The sequence below is a fragment of the Equus quagga genome, chromosome 12, assembly GCF_021613505.1.
Source record: "Equus quagga isolate Etosha38 chromosome 12, UCLA_HA_Equagga_1.0, whole genome shotgun sequence".
Lineage (NCBI taxonomy): Eukaryota > Metazoa > Chordata > Mammalia > Perissodactyla > Equidae > Equus > Equus quagga.
In genome coordinates, this window is record NC_060278.1 from 34,200,373 (window position 1) to 34,225,883 (window position 25,511).

The window sequence follows — 25,511 nt, forward strand, 5'->3', positions numbered from 1 at the left end:
GAACCTTAACACCCCACTTACATCAATGAATAGATCATCCAGACAGAAAGTCAACAAGGAAATAGTGGAATTAAGTGGAAAACTAGACCAGATGGACTTAATAGACATATGTAGAAGATTCCATCCAAAAACAGCAGCATACACATTCTTCTCAAATGCATGTGGAACATTCTCAAAGATAGACCATGTGATGGGAAACAAGGCAAGCCTCAATAAATTTAACAAGACTGAAATCATATCAAGCATCTTTTCCAACCATAATGCTGTGAAATGGGAAATAAGTACAAGAAGAAAGCTGGGAAAGGGATAAAGATGTGGAGACTAAACAACATGCTACTGAACAACCAGTGGATCATTCAAGAAATTAAAGGAGGAATCAGAAAATATCTGGAGACAAATGAAAATGAAAATACACCATACCAACTCATATGGGATGTAGCAAAACTAGTCCTAAGAAGGAAATTCATCGCAATACAGGCCCACCTGAACAAACAAGAAAAATCTCAAATAGGCAATCGTAAACTGTACCTAACAAAACTAGAAAAAGAAGAACAAAACCCAAAGTCGGCAGAAGGAGGAAATAGTAAAAATTGGAGCAGAAATAAATTAAATTGAAACCCAAAAAAACCCAGTAGAAATGGTCGATGAAACTAATAGCTAGTTCTTTGACAAGTTAAACAAAATTGACAAACCCTTAGACTCACTAAGAAAAAAAGAGAAGTCTCAAATAAAATTAGAAATGAAACAGGAGAAGTTACAGTGGATACCACAGAAATAGAACAGATTATAAGAGAATACTATGAAAAACTATATGCCAACAAATTGGATAATCTAGACGAAATGGGTAAATTCTTAGAAGCATACAACCTCCCAAAATTGAATCAAGAAGAAATAGAGAATCTGAATAGACCCATCACAAGAGATTGAAACAATAATCAAAAACTTCCCAAAAACTAAAAGTCCAGGACCAGATGACTTCTCTGGAGAATTCTACCAAACATTCAAAAACAATTTAATACCTATCCTTTGCAGACTATTCCAAAATATTGAAGAAGACAGAACACATCCTAACACATTTTACGAGGCCAACATCATGCTGATCCCAAAGCCAAAGACAACACAAAGAAGGAAAATTAAGGCAAATATCACTGATGAACATAGATGCAAAAATCCTCAACAAAATATTGGCAAGTTGAATACCGCAGTACATTAAAAGGATCATACAGCATGATCAAGTGGGATTTATGTCAAGGATGGAGGGATGGTTCAACATCTGCAAATAAATCAATGTGATACAGCACATTAACAAAATGAGGAATAAAAACCACGTGACCATCTCAATAGATACAGAGAAAGCATTTGACAAGATCCAATGTGCATTTTTTTTTTCCCTTAAGAGGATTAGCCCTGAGCTAACATCCATGCCAGTCTTCCTCTACTTTATATATGGGTCACTGGCACAGTGTGGCTGATGAGTAGTGTAGATCCATGCCTGGGATCTGAACCCGGGCCACCGAAGCAGAACCTGCCGAACTTAACCACTACACCATGAGACTGGCCCCCTAACATTTCTGAGAAAAACTCTCAATAAAATGGGTATAGACGGAAAGGAGCTCAACATAATAAAGGCCATATGTGACCAACAGCCAACGTTATACTCAATGAGGAAATACTGCAAACCATCCCTCTGAGAACAGAAAGAAGACAAGGATGCCCACTCTCCCCAGTCTTATTCAACAGTACTCGAGGTTTTGGCCAGAGAAATTAGGCAAGAAGAAGAAATAAAAGGAATCCAGATTGGAAAGGAAGAAATGGAACTCTTATTGTTTGCAGATGACGCGATTCTATATATAGATAACCCTGAAGAATCCATCAGAAAACTATTAGAAATAATCAACAACTATAGTAAAGTTGTGGTGTACTAAATCAACTTACAAAAATCAGTTGCATTTCTATACTCTAATAACAAACTAACAGAAAGAGAAGTCAGTAATACAATCCCATTTATAGTCATGACAAAAGAAAGAAAATGCCTAGGAATAAATTTAACCAAGGAAGTGAAAGACCTATACAAGGAAAACTGTAAGACATTATTGAAAGAAATTGATGATGACTTAAAGAAATGGAAAGATATTCCATGCACGTGGATTGGAAGAATAAATGTAGTTAAAATGTCCATACTACCTAAACCAATCTATAGATTCAAGACATTCCCAGTCAGAATCCCAGTGACATTCTTCACAGAAATAGAACAAAGAATCCTGAAATTCATATGGGGCAACAAAAGACCCCAAATAGCTAGAGGAATCCTGAGAAAAAAGAGCAAAGCTGGAGGCATCAGAAATCCTGACTTCAAAATATACTATTAAGCCATATTGATCAAAACAGCATAGTACTAGCATAAAAATAGACACATGGGCTGGCCCCATGGCCGAGTGGTTAAGTTCACACGCTCTGCTTTGGTGGCCCAGGGTTTCGCCGGTTCAGATCCTGGGTGTGGACATGGCACCACTCATCAAGCCATGCTGAGGCAGCATCCCACATGCCACAACTAGAAGGACCCACAACTAAATACATACAGCTATGTACCAGGGGGCTTTTGGGGAGAAAATAAAAAGCCTAAAAAAACAAACAAACAATAAAAAAGAGACACACAGATCAGTGGAACAAAATTGAAAGCCCAGAGCCAAAAGCACAAATCTACCGACAGCTACTCTTTGACAAAAAGCTAAGAGCATACAATGGAGAAAGGAAAGGCTCTTCAATAAATGCTGTTGGGAAAACTAGACACCCACATGAGAAAAAATGAAAGTAGACCATTATCTTTTGCCAAACTCAAGAATTAACTCAAAATTGAGTAAAGACTTGAAAGTAAGTTGTGAAACCATAAAACTCCTAGAAGAAAATACAGGAAGTACAGTCTTTGACATCAGTCTTAGAAGGATCTTTTTGAATACCATGTCTACTTAGGCAAGAGAGACAAAAGAAAAAATAAACAAATGGGACTTCATCAGACCAAATAGCTTCTGCAAGGCAAAGGAAACCAGAGACAAACAGAAAGGCAACCCACCAATGGGGAGAAAATATTTCAAATCACATATCCTACAAGGGGTTAAGCTCCAAAATGTATAAAGAACTCTCACAACTCAACGGCAAAAAACAAACAACCCGATCAAAACATGAGCAGAGGATATGAACAGACATTTTTTCAAAGAAGATATACAGATGGCAATAGGCACACAGAAAGATTTTTAACATCACTAATCATCAGGGAAATATGAATCAAAACTACATAGAGATATCAGCTTACAGCTGTTAGAATGGCTATAATCACCAAGACAAAAAATAGCAAGTGTTGGACAGGATGTGGAGAAAAGGGAACCCTCATCCACTGCTGGTGGGAGTGCAAACAGGTGCAGCCACTATGGAAAATGATATGAAGATTTCTCAAAAAATTAGAAATATCATATGACCCAGCTATTCAACTACTGGTTATTTATCCAAGGAACTTGAAATCAACTATTCAAAGAAATTTAGGCACCCCTGTGTTCGTTGCAGCATTATTCACAATAGCCAAGATGTGGAAGCAACCCAAGTGCCCATGACTGATGAATGGATAAAGAAGATGTGGAATACTACTCAGCTGTAAAAAATGACAACATTCTCCCACTCGGAACAACATGGGTGGACCTTGAGGGTATGACGTTAAGCAAAATAAGCCAGACAGAGAAAGACAAACACCGTATGATTTCACTCATGTGCAAGATAAACAAACACATGGATGAAGAGAACAGATTAGTGGTTACCAGAGGGGAAGAGGGTTAGGGGGTGGGTATAAGGGTTAAAGGGGCTCATGTATATGGTGACTGGCAAATAGTAAGGTACAACTGAAATTTCACGATGTTATAAACTATTATGACCCCAATAAAAAAAAGATAAAGCAGATGTTATCCTCTTATAGTTAATTTAAAACCTAAAAGAGTGGTCGTGTCAGCAGTTTAAATCAATAAAATCTGATAGTTTCTTTCTGTTATGGTTATTAAATCACACTTGCAAATATTGCATGTTTAATAGGGCATGCATTTCACAGCAACTCTAATTTTCAATATTTCTTTTAAACATCCAGTATACCCAAAGCCTCTTTTTCATATCTTTTTCCCCCTGTATTCAACCCTTCACTGAAAGGAAACCTTTAATTGATTTAAATAAGAAAGTGATATTAACTGAAGTAGTTCACACAAGAAAATCATAAACTTCATAAAGTATGTCCTTCGTGTTATCCCACATTTTTACGCATAACGCATGTGTATTCCTGCAGAAGTTTTGCAATTGGATTGCTAGTGCTGACAGTCAGGAAGATAGAAAACTAGCACTGATGTTACAGAACTTAACTCTTAATCTGTATTTCCTTCCTTTGGGACTATTGTCCCCCCCAAAATGAAAATGAAATGAAATGTGAAAATTATCCATTGGTTTGTCAAATTTGAAGGTTTGGGTTTTTATCAGTATTGCAAAGGAAACAGTGGGCTTGCAAAACTCCAAATAAAGTGTATCATTTTAGAATTTCCTCCTCTTGTGGATTTGATAGGGATGGAAATTGAGAATAAGAACCTGGGTTATAAGATTATAGTTTACAGAAAGCAGAGGTACCAAAGATGTAGAGAAATACATTATTATAAAATACTCCAATAAATGTAATCTAGAAGCATTATGGAATTAATTTGTAAGCCTAGATTTAACAACCATATGAATAGATTCGTAGTCTGTATTGAGTCATAAATCTGCTATTTCTACTTGAAGATATTCATAACTTTGGTTTTTTCTTGATAATTTTATTTACCTTTTAGAATTCCTAATGCTGTTTTAGTAGATGCTGAGATTTTTAAGCAATGTGGATTTAAATTAACTTTTAATTTTAATTAATTAATAGCTCTATTATTGAGTCAAGTTTAAGATAGGAATTGCCATGCAAAGAAACAGCTGGCATATACACAACATACTGGTGCATTAAAAGAAAGCTTTTTAGGTGCTTATTGACTGAACAATGTATGTTGTATATACTTTGAGTTGTTCATTTTAATCCAATTTTTACTACATAACATGTTGAGATTGCTGTTGTCTGTGTTTTTTGTAATTAATTCGTACTGCTTTCTACAAATATCAGAAGCTTCATTGTATAGATGTCTGCATAGAAAACTTGAAAAAATAGATTTTTGGATAAGTTAATGCCTTTTGTTTTTAATCCCATTAAGCTTGGTTATTCTGTTTCTCATCCTGGTTCATTTATTTCAGGAAATTGCAAGAATTGAATATGTTGTCTAAGGGATCACTTTAAACCCCTTCTTAAAGTTGCATAAACTTTCACATGTACTTTTAAGAATGTTCTGTCCTTCCAAACCCTTCCCTGTGGATGTAGCCAAATTGAGTCCATGTGCGTAACTTAGAAGACTTTCAGGGCTCATCGAATTGAAATCTTTTTGAGAGAAACAGGATTGTCCATGGTAGATTTTGTAAGTTTCTCCCTCTTGAAGATAAAACAGCAGGGGCCGGCCCAGTGGCGCAGTGGTTAAGTGCGCACATTCCGCTTCAGCGGCCTGGGGTTCGCTGGTTCGGATCCTGCGTGCAGACCTCCACACCACGTGTCAAGTCGTGCCATGGCGGACATCCCACGCCTAAAGTAGAGGAAGATGGGCACAGATGTTAGCTCAGGGCTAATCTTCCTCAAAAAAAAAAAAAAGCAGTAAAGGGAAAAATTCTGTTTTCTCTTTTGCTTATCACTGATAACAGTTACTTGGTTCTTCCATCAAAGCAGGTGAAAACACAGACAAATAGCTTTAGGGAAATGAGCTCTAAACCTGGGATCTGGCCCTGCCTTACCTACCTTTAATTTGGTGGTCATGAGCAAGCATTCAGCTTCTCTGAGACTGTGTCCTTATTCATAGTCGGTTAGATAAGTCATACCTCGCAGGACTTTGTGACCCTCAGGTGACATAATGTGTACTGTATGAAGTGCTAATGCGCTGTGCCCTATGTAAAGTGCCATGTTGGAGTTCCTCACCTGTGGATACCATAGGCCACTTTGGCTATCTGGAGAGGGTTATGAAGCTCTTCTTAGAATAATGTTTCTAAATGCATAGACATAAAATACTTAGAATTACGAATAAATGCAGTTAGATTGAAATACGGTTCTCAAAATATTTTTAAGTGGTACAGTAATATGGCTCTTTGTTAGCGCATCAGATGGACTGTTGTTGCTGTGGGCTTCATGGAACTTTGAAGCAGTGGTGACTGTAAATGTTTTGAGATACCTGTGACAACTACAATATGATTACTGTTGGTGACAAAAATCACCAGTATTGCTAATACCACTATTGTTTGTTGCTCGTATTTATAATCGAAAGAAATGCCAAGCTTCAGTCAGAGGTTAGTGAAAATAAAGTTGTAATTGTTTTTTCTCATTCAAGTTCATGGACTCCTTGAATTCTGTCCATAACCCCCAAGTTTAAGAACGCCTGTGATATATTAATCATGGTCATTAACATTAACAGTGTCTTTTAAAAGGTACAGCACTACTTCAGCGTGTTTAACATATTTTTCAAAGTGACAGCTTGTAGATTATTTGGAATTTAGTTTTATTAATTTTTGGAGTTAAAAGTTTAAAACTTTGAGTATCTAAATAGTTCATAGTGTTTCCAAGGAATCTTAAATTTTGGGTGCAAATATTCAATTAGATAAACAAGTTATGTAACTGATTCTATCATAAATCATTGTTTCTAGAGCTGTTGTTTAAAAGGGATTAAACTTCTTTTCTAAAATTATTACCAGGATCAGCCAAGATCTTGCGCTCATTGCTCGGGAAATCAACGATGTAGCAGGAGAGATAGATTCAGTGACGTCATCAGGCACTGCCCCTAGTACCACAGTAAGCACTGCTGCCACCACCCCTGGCTCTGCCATAGACACTAGAGAAGAGGTAGGAGATCTTCATGGAGAAATGCATAAGGTTCTTTCTTTTCTTTATTTCTTTTGCTTTTAGCTTTTTGCTTAGTTTATTTTAGTTACGTCCTCCCTCCCTGTTTGCATGATGCTCTGCATTTTCCAACTTTGCTTTAACAAATTTATGTTTTTGTAACTAAACAAGTAAAGGCTAACATTTGGTCTACTATTAGAAGCTATGAAATTATTCAGAATAAGCACTTTGCTAATTATTAGTGCATAGTTTGTCTTAAAATATGAAAATAAATGGTATCTCAAAAGCAAACCAAAATTTGATAAATGATTGTATAAAGTTTCTATAAAGTTTGGCTATGAAAACACTCCAATTAAAAAGGTATTTTCATAGCTAGTTAACTAGGAGATATCTCTAATAGCAAAGAAAGAGAAAAGTTCTACAGTTTTCACTACTTTAAAGAATTCTGTTGATAAATACACACATACATAAAGATACTTTGAAAATTGAAATATTATATATATACACACACACAGAAATACATATATATTCAGTTTTGTAACATTCTTGTAAACTCTGGCATGTAAGTTAGCATATATAGGCTTGCTTTTCCAAAACCTGGGCTTCCTGCTCTCCAACTCCAGGGGGCACCATTTGCATAGCATTGCTCCAGAAGGTACCTTTAACATATAATATAAAATTAATGGTACTCTGGACGTATTGGCTCTCTTGATCTCGTGCAGAAACGCAAGCAAAAGGTTGGCATTTGAAAAAATGAATTAAAGTTTTGCTGGGACAAAGCCACACTCATTTGTTTAGTTATGATCTGACTGTTTTGTGTTACAATGTCAGATTTGAGTAGTTGGAGAGAGATTGTATGGCTGCAGAGCCTAAAATCTTTATTCTGTGGCCCTTTACAGAAAAAAATTTGCCAGCCTCTAATACTGATGATTCCACTTCCTTAATTTTATAAAATAATGTTCTCAATAGTAGCCAAAAGTGGCTAGCCTTTTTGACAAATTTAGTTCTGGTAAACTATGCTAATAATATTTTCTTCAGTTGCTTTTTGTCATATTCTTTTTATAGTCTAGTTCTTTACTGGTCATTTTTTGGTTGTTTTTTTCCCCTTCAAGTGTTGTCTAATTTAGTAAATGATGTTTCATCAATCTGTGTAGAGTTTTGTTACCACATGATCAAATGTAAGTGTATATAAAATCATCTTTATTGGTGAGAAACAAAAGGATCTTCTTGGTGGCAAGACATACACAATTCTTATGGTACATTTAAAATGATGAAGATGTTATTTTCTCAGCTGCCTAATTAAATTTTACCTAACATGATTCTACATTCACTCAGACGCAGTGAAGGTATTCAGACATTTCATTGAGTAGACTTCCATTTTTCCTTTCTGTTTTATTATACTAGAGTTTATTCCTTCTTCAGTAAACCTGAGTTACTTTGTATTGTATGTGTATAATTTGTACTGTAGATGGCACTATATCATTTTTCCTGGAATATGTAATTTCTGTAGCATTGCTAAAAGTTTACCTAAGTCCAAAATACTTATTTTATAGATTTAAAAATATTTTCCTTTTGTAAATTGAATTGGAATTTGCAATTTATGTATCTGTGAAGAAATTTGGCACCTGGATTTGGGGAGGAAACACAAGATAGGAAACTAAAAGAAAAAGAAACATTATTTTACACTGGTAAGGCAATGTGAGTAAAACAAACTCGTTGTCCATCTACATGGCTCAGCTTTTTCTATTAATGACCTGTTTTCCATTTGGAGGAAACCTTATCCATGGAAGAATCAAATTTAACATAGCTATATATTTTGGATTTTGAAAATAAAATCTATGTATGTGAACATCTATTTTATAAAACAGACATCTTTGAAGTGCTTATAAAAAGAGTAATTGGTTTATTGAAGATATCATGCTTCTGTTACTACCTGAGAATGGAATAACTTCTGTCTAATCATAAAAGTTTTAATGCCAGTATCTGTACTTTTCCAAATTATTCTCATAAGGGTTTGCTTTTGTCCTATTAGTTGGTTGATCGTGTTTTTGATGAAAGCCTCAACTTCCGAAAGATCCCTCCATTAGTTCATTCTAAAACACCAGAAGGAAACAACTGTCGGTCTGGTGATCCGAGACCTCAGCCAGCAGAGCCTCCTGATCACCTAACGATTACGAGGAGGAGAACCTGGAGCAGGGACGAAGTAAGTGAAGCAGAAACCTGAGCAGACGGCAGGGGAGGGCTGTTCATAGGAGGCAGGGAAGCAGGCACTGGTCCTTCTGGGGGAGTGAAGTTCCATCCTGACATCGCGTCATCTATGGACCGTTAACTCCAAATGAGGATGAAAGCGAAACTTTTCAAATAGTTCATAAAATATAGATAAATATCTTTCAACATTGTAGTAGGGAATGATTTCTTAAAAGACACAGAAAATTTTGACTTTAAAATAAAAGATTGATAAGTTTGAGTATATTAAAGGACTTTTGCAAAACATACAGCCAACAAAGTGTTAGTGTACAGAACATATAGAGAACTCCTACCAATTAACTTAAAAAGGTAAAAACAGCCCAATAGAAAAATCTGCATAAAACATGAGTAACGTTTTACTGAAAATACCTGAGGCCTACAAAATACGGAGAGACATTGGACTTCATGAGTGTTCAGAGAAATACATTTCAAGGCTACAGTGAGATTATCTTATACCCATTCAATTGGCAACAAATTAAACCGTCTTAAAATAATAAGTGTTGGAGAAGATATGGATACATAGGCTTTCTTATTGCTGCTGGTTGAAGTTAAATTGATGCAGTCACTTTGGAAAACAGTTTGACCTTACGATCTAGTGGTTTTACTGCTAGTATATACCCAAGAGAAACCCTTTCCCACTGACAACAGAAGCCATGCAAAAGAATATTTATGGTAGCACTGTGGACAATAACAAAAAACTGGAATCAATCTAAGTGTTTATACCAGCAGAAAAGTGAATGTATAAACTAGTATGTTCACAAATTGAGCAATTATAGAGCAATCAAAACAAATGAACCTCAGAAATATACAACAGTATGGATGAGTTTTAGGAATATAACATTAAATGAAAAAATAATTCTCAAAAGATTATATATAATGTGGTTCTCTCATCAGTTTTAAACAATGAAAATATATGCTTAGGACAGAAATAGATGTAACAAATTATAAGAAGATTAGAGCAAGGGAACGGTGAGTGGGGTTCAGGATGTTGTTTATCTTGGGTGGAAGGAGCCAAGGAGATGGGATGGAGGAATTTGTATGACTAGAAGTAGATTATATCAATTACCTGTTTCTTCATAACACACCACAAAAATCTCAGTGGCATGGAGCAAGAAACATTTATTTGTCACACACCTGTGGGTGAACTGGTGCTGCTCAGCTGGACAATTAAAAGTTGTAGGTTGGGTCCAGATTTGCCCCATGTGTCTGTCATATTGCTTGGACCATCTGGTTAGCTAGGGCTTGTTCTTGTCGTGGCTATATCGGAAACAAATGAGCAAGCCCCACCATGTGAGCACATTTCAAGTCTTTGCTGTGTCATGTCTGCTAATATCCCATTGGTGAAAGCAAGTCACATGACTGAGTCCAAAGGTATGGGGTAGAGAAGTGTGCTTAATGGAGACCATGGAGGGAGTAAATATTTTTGAACAACGTCTTTTCTGTCACATTGGTTATTGTTAAGTGCTAGCTTTTGTTTTGTATGGTAGATTCGAAGTGTTTCATACATTATTAAAGAGAAAGAAAGAAAAAGTGGCCCAAGTTGGACCAATGATGTGTGTCAGGAATCATGAATTATGATTAATTCTGTGTACTTGAGGACCAGTGTGGATATAAACTATTAAATTGTCATTTAAAAAAATAAATGTGGCAGTGAGAAATCAGGGAAAGAGAGGTTTATTGGAAAGGTTTGTGAAAAGTAGATGAAATGAGTTTGGGGGAAAAAATTAAGGATATAACAGACTTTATTCACCAAGAAAATGGTTATTTCAGATAGCACCATGGCGAGAGCTAATTGAGGGAGGACTTGCAGAGGTAGTCCAGGTCCAGGCCTCGGTGGTGGGGAGAAGGAAAATATGGAAAGGAACTGTTGACAAGAAGGGTTTGATCACAAGTTGGCATTTGTGGGTCTCTGGATTTAAGGAACAGGAGTTAAAAGTTAGTGTATAAGAATATGTATGTTTGCAGTTACTGAGTAGAAAAAAACTGCAAGCTGGAAAAGCATGCAGTCAGCTCCCTAGCTGCAACTGCAGTATGCTACATGCTTCTGCAGCACGCTTTCTCTGTCCTGGCCTGAGAGTTCATTTGGTGTTCTTGGTATCAGTAAAAGGTCCCATTCACTATTCATCTATACTCATTCTGTCCTGAGGGCTAGGAAGATAAATTCCTCTAAATATAAAACTGTGTAGAAGCTTATATTTTTAAAGAGAATGGAAACACCTAGTTATCCCAAGGTTGATATCAGAAAGCTTTTTAATACATTGTGACACTGAACTACACTTGATGGGGTAGAAAAATGGTATCCTTTTCTATGTTATAATCTTTCCTTAGACTGTCCTGCCCTTTCTCACTCCTTCCTGATTAATATATGTCTTCTGCTCTTATTTGGCTTGTTTCGCCAAAGCTCACAGAATACCGTTATACCTATTTAGCCTTTCTTTGTCTTTATGTTGCTTTTTACATCTCAAGTAACCTTTTCTCAATACTCCACTGAATTCAAATCCTTGTCATTCTCAAGTTCTCTTTTCCATGATGCTTTCCTTGTTTATGTCACCCCTCACTGAACTCTCTTTTGTTAGAATTTGTGCAACATGAATCACAAAATTTAGTACTTACGTTGTTTTTAATAAAATATTTAATAGTATTTCCTATATATTGCTATTATGTCCCGTCCCCCACTAGTCTGTAAAGCTTCTTAACATCGAAGGCCATATTTTGTTTTCAGCATTTTCTTACAGAGTCCAGATACAGTTCTGACAATATAATGAGCTGACTTGGAAACCCACATTTAGCCCCAAGTTCAGTCCTTTTTCTGGCGTTCTACACCAGCTATGTCGTTCATGATTTAGCCCTTGGCAAACCAGCTCACAGGTCAAATCCAGCCTGCCACCTCAAGAGAGTTGAGTAGTTGTGACAGAGACCGTATGGCCTGAAATCTTCCTTCTCTGGCCCTTTACAGAAGTTCGCCCACCCCTGGTTTTGCCCATGGATTTCAACTGGGGTGGTGCCAACTCCCATCATAAAAACTTACTTTGGGTAAATTTTTAAAAATTGTCTCTCCCGCTAGATTCTGCCCTGGAAAACAAGAATTGTAAACTTCTTGATCTCTATTCATATTATTTGGTGAAAGAATAGATGATAAATTTAGTATTCTAAATTATTTATATTTTTTCTTTTATGATAATTTGACTTGGAAGCATGAGAGACAGGAACGTGATAGTGATCGAAGATAGGACAATGTGGATTGTTTTTTGTAAGTGATATGACCAAAATAATACGGAAACTTGACAAGCTCTTTAACAGGAACTCCTTTGTTGATGTTTATTTCTTTCTCAATTTAGTCACACATTACTCTAATTACATTTCTTCATTGATCTTTCATTAAAATTAGCATAAATACTAACCGCCCCTAAATATAGTGAGCTGTGACTAGTGTTCTTGGTGGTTATACAGTCCGCTGGTAATGTTTTAATGTCTCCTCTTGTCTTTGGATATTCCAGGTCATGGGAGATAACCTGCTGCTGTCATCCGTCTTTCAGTTCTCTAAGAAGATAAGACAGTCTATAGATAAGACAGCTGGGAAGATCAGGTACTGTTTTGTTCCTCAGACCTCCTTGCTTGTGTTGATAGTCACCTGTTCCGCGTCTTGCAAGCCTGCTTCCACAGCCATTCGGAAGCGGTGGTGCTGAGTCTTACAGCTGCCACTGCTAGATGCCTTCCTTTGTGGGTGTAAGTCATAGCCATATACTAGACAGCATGAAGGGGACAAGAAGAGAAACAAATGTCCCAGATAGTCAGCCCTTTATAATTGAGAGCTAACAGCTGTAATAACTTAGATTAATTTTATTAAAAACCAGAAACAGTTTACTCTTCCATAATATAATAGTAAATATTTTAAGTTAACAGACTTTTGAGGTCCTAACCTCAAACTTTAATCTAGTTTCATCTTCCTCATCAGTAAAAGGTACAGTATCTGTGCTCTCGTAAGACTCAGGAAATATATGTAAAAAGGCTTTAGATAGTCAAAAACTAGGTTTTGTAATTCCTTTCCTATTTCTTTATGTTGAATTATATAATTTTTCAGTGTCTGACCCCTTCACTAGCCTACATCTTGTGTATAGGGACTATGTCATAGGGAACTTGATATTCCTCAGTTCCCCGCCCATAAATTATGTCCAGTGTCATCTCTCATCATCCTCTAGCCTCTCACATGACCACTTGTCGACTATCTGACACCTCTCCCCATCCTTCAGGACTTAAATTGCATGGCAATTTCTCTAAGAACCCTTCTCTGAATCTCCTCAGCTCTTGCTATAGGTGCCCACATTATCACATCCTGTATTTCCCTTCTTACGCTTATCACACTCAATTCTAATTACCTGCTTACTTGCCTGCCTTCTGCACTCAATTGTGAGTCAAACTGTTTTGTCAAAACAGTGCTGGCCAAATAATATGCAGTCAGAGGTCGTTCAGTCAGCGATTGAATTTGGAGGCTTCATTCCCATGTAAGAGTCTTTTAATCCGTGTTTATTTCGTTTGTTTATTCCTTTGGTTAATAATCCTTCCATAATGCCCTAGTTCTAGAATGTGCTTCCAGTGAAATTAAATTCAAAATGATAACAATTGTACGTCCTCTTCAACTACACTGAGCATCGAGTGCTTGAGCCACACTTGAGGTGTGACTCCTGATGTTAGCAAAGAGGCATGTGATTGGGCCTCTAGGTTTGTTCATTCATGTGTAATGAGAGTACATTTTTTCTCCTACAAATTTCAGTTGGGCTTTTTTACCCCAAGGAGGGGTAGACTGCACTTGTCACTGGCTATTTGCAGTGTTAGCAGATCGCAGGAGGGCAGGCTGAAGGAGAGCTCTCTTACTGCGAAGGGAGGCGGGGCCTGCAGACTCGGCAGCAATGTGCTGGTCAAGTGTCGCACGTACAGTGCCCCTGAGACGGCATTCGAGTGCTCCTGGCGCAGTCACTGAGGATGAGTGAAAGGAGGACAGGGGACTCCTTTCTAAGCCCAGTCAGAAAGTATAAAATGTGCTCTTTATAAAAAGCATGAAATTAATGTGATTTCTCTAAAATCAGTTACAAACCTTAAAGTGTCTACATTTTTTAGTTTAGTAAGGGTCAAATGAAATTGTATTGTTGTATTTTTTATTTCTTCTCTATAACTAGTGATTTTAATACTAAGAAAAAGAAAAAAGGGTGATTGGGCTTAGATGGAATAGAAGTTGTGAATAGTAAAATACAGGTAATATTAAAGCAAAATAATGAAATTAAGACAAATCACATGCAGGTAGCAGAAAGAGCTAACTTTATACAAGTTGACCTGGCTCAAATAAGTGTAAATTCCGTGAGAGCAGGGGTCTGTCTAGTTATAAAGTGCATAGAATGTAACACATTTTATTACTTAAATTGTATTATTATTCTATAGGAAACTCATAGGAATATGTGAGAATTGAGAGGGCAAATTATCTTGAAAAAACAGTGGATGGCAACATAATTGTAGCCATTAAAATAACTTTTAAAGCTAGTTATATGTACGAGGTGCTGCTTAAGAAAATCCAGTCAATCAGTGCTTTTACCTGTGAAGGAGTCTGCCTCATATTGCAGCCAGATTTGGAGGGGCTGTCAGTGTACTCCACTGAGACGCCTTTGAAAAAGTAAAGATAGCATTAAGTGGAAAGACCAAGGTGTAGAAGACTATATGTATATTTCTCCCCTCTGGGTTCATTTCTCAAAGGTTTATACCAATGAGCTCATAATATATATATATATGCACATAAACATTCACACACGTAAGATATTATATATATAATATGTATTTTTTTCTGAAATGTTTGTGTTTTTTAACCATATTCTGTATTACTTATGTTAAAAAAATAAATTTAAAAAGTGAAAAATAGGACAAGCCTTGCAGATTACATTATTCTTTTTAACATAAGGAGAATTTAAATTAATATTCTTCTGGAAGACAGTAAAGTGAAGAAAGTCTGGTAAATTTTTAAGGTATCAAGATATGGACTCAAGGTATTAAAGAAGTCTCAAGGTGACTTTATTTAAAAATACTTCTGAAACTCATGATGCTATAACTTAATTTATTTCTAATTCCTCTAATTAAAAATTTTAAATATAATTAAACCATGTCTGAGTATGGTTTATGAATTGTAATATTCCATACAAATATAATTGTACATTGCTTATATGTTGAAATAATACGTTTCATCAGTGTTTGATGAGTATCAGTAAGCATGGTAAAAACACATTGAACATTTTTATTGACTTGTCAAGGCTAACTATCTAGTTTAAGAGAAGTTGTTTAGATAATATTTTTCAAAAACTATTTCAGAAGTGTCTTTTTAAAATATTGTGTTAAGGTATTCTTAAAAAACAACCATTTTAAATATGTTTTAAGCTATTATAAAAGCAAGTTGCCTTATCTTCCAATAAATTTAGAAGGATGACCTATATCGCTACATTTTACAAGGCGTTAGTCAAAAACCAGGTGCAGTGAAAAGACTAGGGGATGATGCAAGATGACACTAGAGAGCTAAGGAAGGATCAATTTAGGCAGAATTTGTTAAGGAGTTTGGATTTTATCATAACAGGCTAATACATCAAATATGTGTCCTCTTGATACACCAGGGTTATCCATAAAAATACCGTGTAAATCTTATCCTGTAGCCATGTGACCTGCCAGCTGGAAACCCTGGAGGTCTCCTTACCTGTAACTGGGAATCCGTGTTACTTCATCCCACCTACCGAAGTGCAAGTCCTCCTTCCCCAGTGACCGGATCCTCATCCACTCAGCCATGCATTCACTCATTTCAGGTTTTGAAAGAGTACCTGCTACCATCCTCTCTTCCTGTTGACTGTCCCTTACCACAGAGTATCTTTCTCAGTCTGCTCTGAATTGTATTCCTAGTTTTCTCCAAAGAAAAATATTTCTTGTAGCTTTAATTAAACTTGAGACCAAAGAACACATTGACTTATCGGTTGATTGATTAATTGATTTTGTTGCCTCAGAAATTTGACAGAATTTAGAAAGTTTAAAAAAAAGGTAAAAATGCCTCAATAAAGTTCGTTTGATGTTATTTTGTTGTCTTCAGTTTGAGTGTTGAGTTTTCCTCAGTGTAAGGCACTATGGCAGGCTCTGTGAAAGATAAGAAGGAAGATAAAACATCGTCCCAACAGTTTGCAGTCTGGTTGCCAAGGTGAAGCATATGTACAGTTAACTGTTGTTCAAGATATCATGTAAGAGATTATTGCCCAGTTAGAGGTAAAAGCAGAGGAAGGGTCATTTTCACCCAGGACTGTCAGGAATGCTTTGTGGAGGAGGTAAGATTCAAAGTTAGGTCTAATTTTTGATAAGCAAATCTAAGGGATAGAGGCCTGAGCCTTTTGCATGGAAAGTGCCAGGATAGTTTGGGAAACGACAGGTCTTTAAGCTTTCTGCCTAGAGTTCTAAACTCAAATGCCTACCAGGGCCTGTCTAAAGGTATACCTGTATAAATTGCTCTAATACTTTCTACAGACTCAGTTACACATATTTATACAGGAAGTGTTTTGCAGCATTCTCATTGTATAGTCATGCACTGCATAATGAAGTTTTGGTCGACAACAGAGCATGTGTACAACGGTGGTCCCATAAAATTGGTACTATCTAGCCTAGTTGGGTAGTAGGTTATACCATCTAGGTTTGTGTAAGTGTCATAGGGAAGGAAAAAAATTTCCCTCTACTCTTTTAGGTTCTTCTGCTGATCTAAGAATTAAATTGACATGAGACAGATTAACAGGAGAAAAACAAACAAAAGTTTAATACCATGTATACATGGGAGAAACCCAGGAAAATTGAGTAACTCGCCAAAGTGGTTGAAGCCCTCCTGAAATCCCATCCTCAGCCAAAGACAAAAGAAAATGTTGGGGTGCAGAGAGTCAGGACTTCAGAGGAAGGAAGGCAGTTCACAGGCAGGTGAAAAGGAGCAAACATTTGGAAAACACGTTTGTGTTTGGCCACAAGAAACAGAACAACACCGGGGAAGCCCAGCAAACAGGTTTCTCTAGGCTCCTCCCTGTCCACCTCCTAGTTCATGTCATGCTAAGGTTATGCTTGCTTCCTGAGAAAGGTTTTTTTATCTGAATTCTTTTAGGCAGTTTAAGGGGGAGGTAACAGGAAAAACTTTCTGAGTCTTTTGTTTCTTAAAAATAATCAGCCTAGGGCCCGGCCCCAAGGCATAGTGGTTAATTTCGCGTGCTCTGCTTCCGTGGCCCAGGGTTCACGGCTTTGGATCCCCAGTGCAGACCTACATACCACTCATCAAGCCACACTGTGGTGGTGTCCCACGTATTAATATAGAGGAAGATTGGCACAAATATTAGCTCAGTGACAATCTTCCTTGGGCAAAAAAGAGGAAGATTGACAACAGATGTTAGCTCAGGGCCAATCTTCCTCACCAAAAAAATAATAATCATCATAGTAAGCCAAAAATAATCCTCTTGTTAAAGAGACACATTTTGGGGTGGCAAATTTTTTTCCCTTTCAGTACACTCTGACATTCACACAATGATGAAATTGCCTAATGACACATTTCTCAAAATGTATCCCTGTGGTTAAGTGACACATGACTATATTCCATGTGAAAGTGACCCCTCAAGTTGTGTAACATGGCCTGTGTTGGTAGACTGCCAGTTTGCAACCCTTAATTTACATGTATTGAGCAATAGTGCTGGGAAGAGATTGTGGAGGACTTAGACTGTGAGCCTAAGACTCTTTTCCTAAAATCAGCTGCTTTCTCAAAAAGGGTTTTTAGCTTAATAGTTAAATTATTGAATGAAATTAGCTTTGGAATTCAGTGTGTTTCTGTGCTGACATTTAATCTAACTACTGTTTTGAATCTGTAATATAACATGAAGATCATTTGAAAGCTGTGATTTTTTTCTTGAAAGATCCATAATAACCTTTGCACAAAAACAGTTAAGTTCTAACCAATTGTGGCTGGATCTAAAGTAATTTCTTGGTACAGTTTTCTGCTTTCTTAGTATTTAAATATTGTATTAGAGTTCACTTTGTAAAGCCAACATGGTAAGTTTGGCTGCTTAAATCTGTACACAATATTTACGAATTGTCTTTAAGTTTTTATCCCTTCAGTGACTTAACTTTGGAGACATTTTGCGTGTCATCCAGAACCTCAGGTGACCATTCTAAGCCATTTTCATAAAAGGTGAAATACGTATGGTTTAACAATTTGAGAAGTACAAGTGTTATACCCGGTAACCATCTTCTAACAAAATTCACTAAAGTTTTGCTACCATGTGGCCAAGTGCAGACTTCCTTAGGAATCCATTGTAGTTCTGAGTTGGTCCAGGAAATAGTCATTTGTTTTCCTACTTCCACCAATCCAAGTGCTATAAGGACTCTCTTACAAAGCACAATATAATTTACTTATGCCTGACTATCATAGTTATTAGGATAACAGCTCTTAGATGGCTGTCAAAGTCTCTTGGATTTAGAAAATTTAACCGTAGATCAGAAGATATTCTTAGAACCCTTACTGCCTTTTTAAGCATGGTTATGTGTAATTGTAGATGTTCCAGACTTGATTTGATGTTGATGAATTTCATGTTTTTCAGTGAGTTGAACCTGACATAGTGATCTTTGAAGAAATACAAATAAGAATGTAATCTAGTTTACTACTTAAATACTGATCAGCTTCCAATAATAATAATTTAGCTACTTGTACAGTGTTGACGTTTATATATGGCACATAAACTAGATTTCTAGGCTCAGTGAAGAAACCAAAAAGGTGCCTGGTATTTACATCTCTCTAAAACTGCTGAGTCATGTCTCGTGGATTCCAAAGCACTGGGGAGAGAAGGATACCACATTTGAAAGACAAGTCAAAATTTTGTTGTATTTTATTTTGTAAGTTAAGATATTTGAATTTAATTTCTGACATAAGGATAATTATCTTTATTGGCAATTGTTTTTATCAAAAGCATAGTGTCTTAACTCCTAATAGGATATTATATACAAATATACTAACATGAATTAAGATTTTTAAAGAAAAGCACAGTAAGTACTCCAATTTTCAACCTTTAAAATAATGTTCACGCTTTGTTTAATCAGTAAGATGCCTTTCCTATACAGTCGTGTGCCACATAACGACATTTCAGTCCATCACAGACTGCATATATGACGGTGGCCTCGTGAGATTAGTACACGTAGCCTAGGTGCAGTAGGCTGCACCATCTGGGTTTGTGTGAGTACACTCTGTGATGTTTGCACAATGACAAACTCACCTAATGTTGCATTTCTCAGAATGTATCCCTGTCATAAAGCAACACGTGACTGAACAGACACAGTTGTTCATACATAATTCAGCTTATTTTCATCTTAATTTTATTTTATGTTTGTTCTGTTTGCTGTTCTAGCTGAACAAAAGTTCTGTTTTCATTGTAAGTGATGGTTATGTGGTAATTTACAAATATTAGATAATATTTTGGGATTATGTTACTATATTGTTTTATATTTGGTTTTCAATAAAGAATGAGATAAATACTAAAGGGTCTATGTGTATATTTGTAACCAGTCAGTTATTTTTAACACAGATCTCTCGCATGAACAAGTCTATCGGTAATATTGGCTCGCTGTTTAATTCGCAGCTCATGTAGCGTTTAGTGGTTTCTTTATCCTTGTGTAGCTTTGAAAAGATGTATTGTTTTTGATTATCATTAAAAATGAATTAAATTTTTAAATATGAAAATATGAAATATAAATATGAAAAGTAAAATGCTTGTGTTTTTTGATTTTTAGAATATTATTTAAAGACAAAGATCGAAATTGGGATGAAATAGAAAGCAAGTTAAGAGCTGAAAGTGAGGTCCCTATTGTGAAGACCTCAAGCATGGTATGGTGATTTTTCTTGTACATTAAAACATTTGAATGGCAGGGTTTCATTTTAGGGAATGATATACTTATTTTTGAACTGTTGATTAATGTTTATAAAAGAAGATATAAATGCACAAATCTGGGAAGTTTTATGCCTTCACCCGTCTCTCACAGGGATTTAAAATGTTGATTGCTTCAGACTCACCCAGAGTATAAAGGAGGAACCTTTTGTGTTCTCACTGTTATGCATTCTTGTTCCTATAATAATTATACATTATAAACAGGCAATTTTGAAATAAGAGCCAAACTCAAATATAAGCTCACGAGTCATTTCCATTTACTTAATTTGTACAGATTTTCATTGTTCAGGGAGTCATCCTAAAGCTGAGAGTTGCAATTGATACATTTTTCCAGAGGAAATCCTTAATCACTCTTACAAAGTTATTTCAAGGTTAATCAATACAAATTTTTCAAAATCTTTGCTTATACAACATATTGTCTTCAACTTCTCGTCTTCCATCATTATCTCATTGAAAAAAGTAGTTCTATTTCAACATTTAAAATTTGAAATTTAATTTAAAAGTTTGAAATTTAAAAGTTTAAAATTTGAATCTTGTTCTCTAGATATCAGAATTATTTTATATCCTATTGCTACAGATGTAGTGCCATGTGGGTAATGTTAAGTCTTCCAAATAAGATGAGTATGAAATTCATTACTTATCAAATAAAAACGTTTTAGTTAAAGTAAGCTAATTTTTGTCATTGCTTTCTCTACAGGAGATTTCTTCTATCTTACAGGAGCTGAAAAGAGTTGAAAAGCAACTACAAGGTAAATTTACTACTGAATTAAGTATAAAAAGCTAACAGTTTAGGGCAAGTGCATTCTAAGTGGTATTTTTTAAATATTGTTAGAACACTATTTGATTAAATGTAATGACATAGGGAGAAAAATATAGAGTTCTACATATCCAAATTACTCATAAAAAGGAAGTTTAAAACCTAACATAACTAAGTAAAAATATAATAAAGTGAAATGTTAGGCATTATAGGCTAGATGTTATAAACTAATTCACAGTATTATGTATATTATCTTTTATATATGTAAATACTAATATATGAAAAATGTGTAAAATAATGTCTTAAAATGTATGCATGCAGCTGAAAATGCTCATTGGGAATTAGCATTATTTCATTTGACAGTTCTTAAGTTATATCTGTAGTCTAGTAACTTGTAGTCTAATATAAATAATAGCTGTTTGGATGGACCACAATAAATGAGTGGGTAGTGGCCATAGGGACCAGAGGAGGAGAGAAAGAAGTAAAGAAAGAGACTATTTGGCTCCTAAACTTTGACAGGGACATTGTCTTGGAGTATGTCAGATCTTAATCATGCACTAATGCATACTATGTATGTCCTGACTTAGAAGTCCCCAGTGGTTTTGACAAGCTGATTCCAGAGTCAACAGCTAATTCTACTCAGTCTTTATTGATTGAATTATTATAGGCATAGTATGTTGGTCCTAGCGAAGTGATTCTTAACCTTTTTTTACCCTCAGCACACCTAGGCGTTATGACGTACCCCCATGAGTAAAAGTGGCTTGCTAACATGATGATTGTTAGCGGTAGATTGGGGATATACTTTTAAAAGGATGTCTTAAGTGATTCTTATATCTATGGTGCTTCCGTCTCCCAGCTCCTTAGTGCCTAAGATTTTCCCTCATCCACTCAAGGATTGAAAGCTGCTCTTTAACCGGCCCCTCCTATGGAGGTAGCAAGGTTGGTTGGCCTGCCCGGCTGCCATGGGATGTTAGTATCCAGGCTATGAGGGGATCCTCATGGCTCAGTGGCACATGCACCCTTGCACTCTGCTGATGTTCCAGCACTCTCACCAGGATGAAGGACAGCAAGCTGTGGTAGCGTTCAAAAAGTATGCTGGTATTCTTCTGGCCTCCCCAACCATCAGGTTACTCTGAAACCCATCTTAGCAACTAATCCCCAATTATCTGAGTGATAAATATGGCTAGGAGTGTTTATTAAAATCATAACCATTATTTTCACTATCCTCTCACAATGATGAAAGTAAATTTTTAAAAAATCTTTCCTGAATTCCACAATTCTAATCCCAGTCTTCCAACAGACTGAGATGCCCGTCAGTGAGCCTACTCAAGGAGCCGGAGAAAGTGCTCAGGTCTGCACAGTCTGCAGCGTACATCAGCCCCAGAGTTATTGAAAGTGGGGTTTTAAATACAGTGTAGAAAGGATTAAATAAATTTAAGCTCACATAAGCATCAGCGGTCAAAATGTCATACAAATCATAAGCAATGTTCATATTCAAACTGAACTACACCTATAGTTATATCTTTTCTCCCCATTCCTTTTTTCCCTTTAGCGATCAATGCTATGATTGACCCGGACGGGACATTGGAGGCTCTGAACAACATGGGATTTCCCAGTGTTATCTTGCCATCTCCACCAAAACAGAAGTCCAGTCCTGTGAATAACCACAGCAGCCCGGGTCAGACACCGACACTTTGCCAGCCAGAAGCTAGGGTTCTTCATCCTGCCGCTCTCTCGGTCTCAGCTGAATTTGAGAATGCCGAGTCTGAGGCTGATTTCAGTATACATTTCAATAGGTTCAACCCTGATGGGGAAGAGGAAGATGTTACAGTACATGAATGACTTTCTGTTGATTGTTAAAAAGTAACTATCTGTGGAATGACTAGGAATATTGGAAGCAGCATAGTGTTATATAAAACAAGACAGCTTGGTCGACTACAATCTTGTTATCTCTGTCTTCTTAATTTTATTTATTTATTTTTTACCGATAATGTGGTGTCATGTTAATCCTTTCAAACCATTTAGATAACCACTTGATGCACATATAGGAAAAAGCAGATTGTGGCAGTTTCACCTTTTGTGGTTTTATGATTTTCAAATTGAAGTATATAATTGCATCCTTTCCCTTCATAGATCTTCTTTTTTTTCTTTAAGCCATGCTGTGACCTACAAGCAAACTAAATACCCAACATTTCTGACCCCCATGTCTCCTGTGCCAAGCTGCTCCCTGAAATGGACTTCCTCTTCATCTGTACAGATTTGTTAAACACTTACATTTGCTTCTTATTAATAGGGTTTATATTAGTATTCATGACCATTGGGTACAATGACCTATGACCCTCCACAGTCGAACTGACCTTTGACACAGTCGTTCTTATGTTCTAAAATTTTCCAACATATATGTGATTTCTATAACTTTGTTGCTACATAAATTGTCTTGGGGCTTACGGAGAGAACTATTATGTTTGCACTAAGATTTGCTGGGAGTGGTAGGTGTACGTACTATATATCAGTAAGGACTAACCGTCTTTTTTTGTACATAGATTGATAATACTGTATTTGTTTTAAGCCCACAGTGTTTTACTCCACTTTCGAAAAGATCAATTTGGCACTTTTTTCCAGTTTTTTTTTAATGGAAGTAAGATTTTGCCTCTCACTTTAGCGCAAATGATAACTAGAAAGGTTAAACTAGACAGATAGTTTAGGTGGAGTATATTTTTAAAACTAAGAACATGTATATTGGTCCTGTGTTACCAAGTTTATATGTGACAATTGAAAAAAAATTTCCCTTAAAATGATCATGAAGTTAAAATTTTCTTCATTAGGAGACTTGGAAAACCAGTAGTCATAAGATTAGTTGATAGTTTCACTCCCAAGCCATGAATTGCTTCTGTGTGTTTCCCTGTAGGACCCAGTAGTAAATCCTGTCTCAATCTTAGACACATATGAGGACCCTGCAAGACAACAGCGACAGAGGCTGTGGCCTGTGCTATTAAACAGGAAGCCTGTGAAAAGTCTCTTCTATACACTTGTTTTTTCTCTTTCCAGTAAGTTCACCTTTGGATAAGTTTAAAAGGAAAGTAATTTATCTTTGTGTTTCCAGAACACTGTAATTTGAGTGAATCTTAATTCAGTTAAATATTATTAGTAGACTTGGATTTTCCCCTTGACCCCATCAGTCTCATAAGGGTTAAAACTGCAACTTTTGCAGCTTTTATGGAATGGTCTTTAATATTTCAGCAATAATCCTGTGCTACATTTGTTTTAAGAAACAAACTAACTCCGTACATTTCAAAACTTTACAGGATTTTTTAAAATCCTGTACCGTTGGGCCAGTTAGGAAGATGCAAAAAAACCTTTTTGTAGAGATGTAAAAACAAACATCTGTTGTATAATGGATCTCATATTTTTCTTTAAATTAAAAAGAAAAAGGGTAAATGAACTATTCTCCTTATAAAGCTAAATTCCCCATTTTATCTAATAAAGGAAGATGGAAAAAGTTTTGAAGAACATGAACGGAAAGCTACAGATGCTTTGAAAGAATAAATGACACATTAAAACAGCGTCAGTCCATTTGAAGAAAAAGTCAAATAATCTCCATTGTTCCCTCTTTTAGTTAATGTTTGGGTACTGAGCAAATCCACGTGGAAGTAGAAGGTAAGGAGCTGTGTAGGAAAATACTAGCATCTACTCTACTTACATTATCGTTTAAGTGTTTACACAGTTTTGTTCAATTATAAACATTTGGCCTTTTACTATGTTATTTTTATTTTGTATGAATACATTATTCTCCTTATTTATTTTTGTTACATTTATTACTTATGTTATTTTGTTATGCATTTACAACTCCATTTTTAAATAAAGTGTTTCTGGAACTTCATACAATGATTGTACATTTTTTTTCTTCTACCATTTGGATTAGTAGAACTTCATCAGTTTACCAGGTGACTATTTTTATACCATTTTCCAAGGCTTAGCAAAAGAAAGAACCCTTCAGTTCCAATTAATATGTGATAATTGTGAAACTTTATACTATTTTGACTAAAGAAGAAAATGTTTTCCTAGCAAGTTATAGTAAATATAAGTCTCTTAGCTTAAAACTCTAATGTAATGTGCACACAGGGCCTTTATTTTTAGCTGGCCCTGAATCATCAGAAAGCTTTATGACAATGATATATTTAGGGAGCAAAAAAATTTGAAATATCTTGGAATCTTAAATTTGAGAACTATCAATTTGGACTCATTTTCTTTCGTTATATCATTTGTACTCAAGAATCTTGAGTATCTCCCTGTTCAGCATTCTGTTTCTCAGCTTGCCCTTTTGAGCCTTCCAGAAGCTGGCTCGCTCTCGTGTGTCTGTGTACTCCTGATAGAGACTCTGCCCCAAGTGCCTGGCAGTCTAGAGGTGCTTCATCACTCTGTGCATGCTGCTGCTTCCCCTTCCTGCTTCCTCATCCCTTCCCTTCTGCAGAGTCCTGCCGACCTCCTCCTAAAACTTCCCTCACTTGACTGGCCACACTAAAGGGCTGTGCCACATGCTCTCATTGTTCTCTTTCCTTCCCCTACTACA

General features: G+C 36.1%; 1 protein-coding gene across 6 annotated transcripts in view; it reads left to right on the top strand.

Annotated features, from left to right (window-relative positions):
- Positions 1-24,809, top strand: part of CEP170 (centrosomal protein 170) — a 144,617-nt gene extending 119,808 nt beyond the window's left edge. For 2 of the 6 annotated variants that reach the window (XM_046679409.1, XM_046679413.1), the window contains 6 exons: positions 6,826-7,003; positions 9,003-9,173; positions 12,715-12,803; positions 20,030-20,123; positions 20,882-20,933; positions 22,494-24,809. In XM_046679409.1, coding sequence (XP_046535365.1) covers positions 6,826-7,003; positions 9,003-9,173; positions 12,715-12,803; positions 20,030-20,123; positions 20,882-20,933; positions 22,494-22,783 — 874 coding nt within the window. In that variant the 3' untranslated portion in view covers positions 22,784-24,809. The remainder of the gene's footprint in view (positions 1-6,825; positions 7,004-9,002; positions 9,174-12,714; positions 12,804-20,029; positions 20,124-20,881; positions 20,934-22,493) is intronic. The other 4 variants (XM_046679410.1, XM_046679415.1, XM_046679412.1 and 1 more) reach the window with 3 other exon arrangements.
- The last annotated feature ends 702 nt before the right edge of the window (positions 24,810-25,511 follow it).